Source organism: Branchiostoma belcheri, unplaced genomic scaffold, assembly GCF_001625305.1.
Source record: "Branchiostoma belcheri isolate BF01 breed outbred unplaced genomic scaffold, Haploidv18h27 scaffold45, whole genome shotgun sequence".
In the NCBI taxonomy this organism is placed as follows: Eukaryota; Metazoa; Chordata; class Leptocardii; order Amphioxiformes; family Branchiostomatidae; genus Branchiostoma; species Branchiostoma belcheri.
This window is the reverse complement of record NW_017804076.1, coordinates 2,606,299-2,608,030: the sequence shown is the minus strand read 5'-3', so window position 1 is coordinate 2,608,030 and position 1,732 is coordinate 2,606,299. Positions and strand designations below refer to the sequence as shown.

Sequence of the window (1,732 nt, the reverse complement as noted above, 5' to 3'; positions counted from 1 at the left end):
ACAATTGCCACTAAGCCAACTACCGTGGCCACAACCACCAAGCCGGCGGACGTGGGTCTGACCACCGCGGGCGTTCCCGTCCAGCACGACCAGTGCGTGATGTACGAGGACACGACCTTCCAGACCTTCGACAACACCCTGTACGAGTACCCGATCTGCAGCCACGTGCTGGCCAAGGACTGTACCGGCGGACTGTTCGAGGTTATGGGTAAGGCCGCTCGCCTTCTATAACAGTATCTGAATGGCTTGTATTACGTGACTGTGCATGACTTAGTTCTTTTGATGTGCTGGTATAAGCTCATAAGACTCTCATCTTAAAGTGTAAAGTGTAGTTGTGTAACCTTTGTCAATGTCTGTTGGAGTGTACTTGTGATACATTCAGAATTTCAGAATGTAAAGGCTCCTAAACCTTGTCTAACTGCTCTGCTAGGAAATTTTACAATCGTTATCGGAAACCTCTTGATAATTGAACACCTGATGGATTCTTTGACCTTCTGCAGCTGTTCTGGACTGCACTGGTGTTGACAACCGCCTGCTGTGCCGCCGCGGTATCGAGGTACAGATCGGTGCTCACACCTTCTTCTTCGAGCGCATGAACTACTTCAAGTACAATGACAGGTATGTCTTTCAAGAGTTTATTCTTGAATCCAAAACATTTTCAGATACTTTCTCAACTACAATCATTATGATGCTGCCAGTACTAAGACTAGATATACTTCTGCTTATCATTAATGTGTTCGATTCCATTGAACTTGTAAATGCATCATGTTGTTTGTTGTGTTTATCTGTAGGTTCGTGAGCTGGACCAACATCGATGCCTTCAACCAGGCTCTTGCTGCCGACGGCATCCACATCCAGAAGTACGGTGGAGAGATCATCGTCACCACCAACATCGGAGTCACCATTAGGTGGACTGAGCGCTATGAGGCCAAGGTATGTAAACAGACTACAGTAACAGTTGATTTTAATATAAGGATATAAGGTAGGCCCATGTAGTACATATATCTCTTAGGATAGGTGTCTGACTAGAACCTAATCTTAAGAGAAAGTGCAATGCACTTTTCAGTCAGGATTGTAAGGTATGCACTTTTTCAGTACTGTATTACTGTTTGAAAGAACAGGGTTTTTTTCAAATTTTTTACTCAGATTTAATGTTATCTTTGCTAGATCATCCAATATCAGTAGTTACTGAGTTACTGAAAACCTCTTGGCACAGATGATTTCCTTCTGATGATCCTGATGTATGATCAGTGTTGTTTCATCTTCTCTTCCCTCCCACCAGATTGACGTGACACCAGAGCTGCACAACCAGCTGTGCGGTCTGTGCGGACCCAACAACCACGACCCCACCGACGACTTCATGATGCAGTCCGGCACCCTGACCGGTGACGTCACGGCCTTCGGAGACAGCTGGTCCACCGGTGACAACACCTGTCCCGAGGCTGTGGAGCTGCAGAGCTGCCCTGTCGACATGATGCTGGAGGCCCAGGCCAAGTGTGACATCCTCAGGTCAGTCACACAAACACCTCTTTGTTTATTGTTTGTTTGGTTGAGAAGTGTTCATTCATGAAATACTGAAATCAGCCTGCTAGCCACTTTTCATTGAGGTCACGAGGGAACACAAAGTACACAATATAACTAGATACAGGTTACATGTTGTAGTCCTACAAGTCAGAAAGTGTCAATGAACTGCACTAGCTATACCAAGGAGGTTCTATTCACTTGATCGAAC

At 45.6% G+C, this 1,732-nt stretch overlaps 1 protein-coding gene across 1 annotated transcript; it reads left to right on the top strand.

The window, feature by feature from the left end:
• The first annotated feature begins 6 nt into the window (after nucleotides 1-6).
• On the top strand, nucleotides 7-1,570 carry LOC109478682 (IgGFc-binding protein-like). The gene is made up of 4 exons (XM_019780349.1): nucleotides 7-208; nucleotides 501-618; nucleotides 792-933; nucleotides 1,283-1,570. Exons 1-4 carry the CDS (start codon nucleotides 100-102, stop codon nucleotides 1,568-1,570), a joined length of 657 nt encoding a protein of 218 aa, XP_019635908.1. The 5' UTR covers nucleotides 7-99.
• The last annotated feature ends 162 nt before the right edge of the window (nucleotides 1,571-1,732 follow it).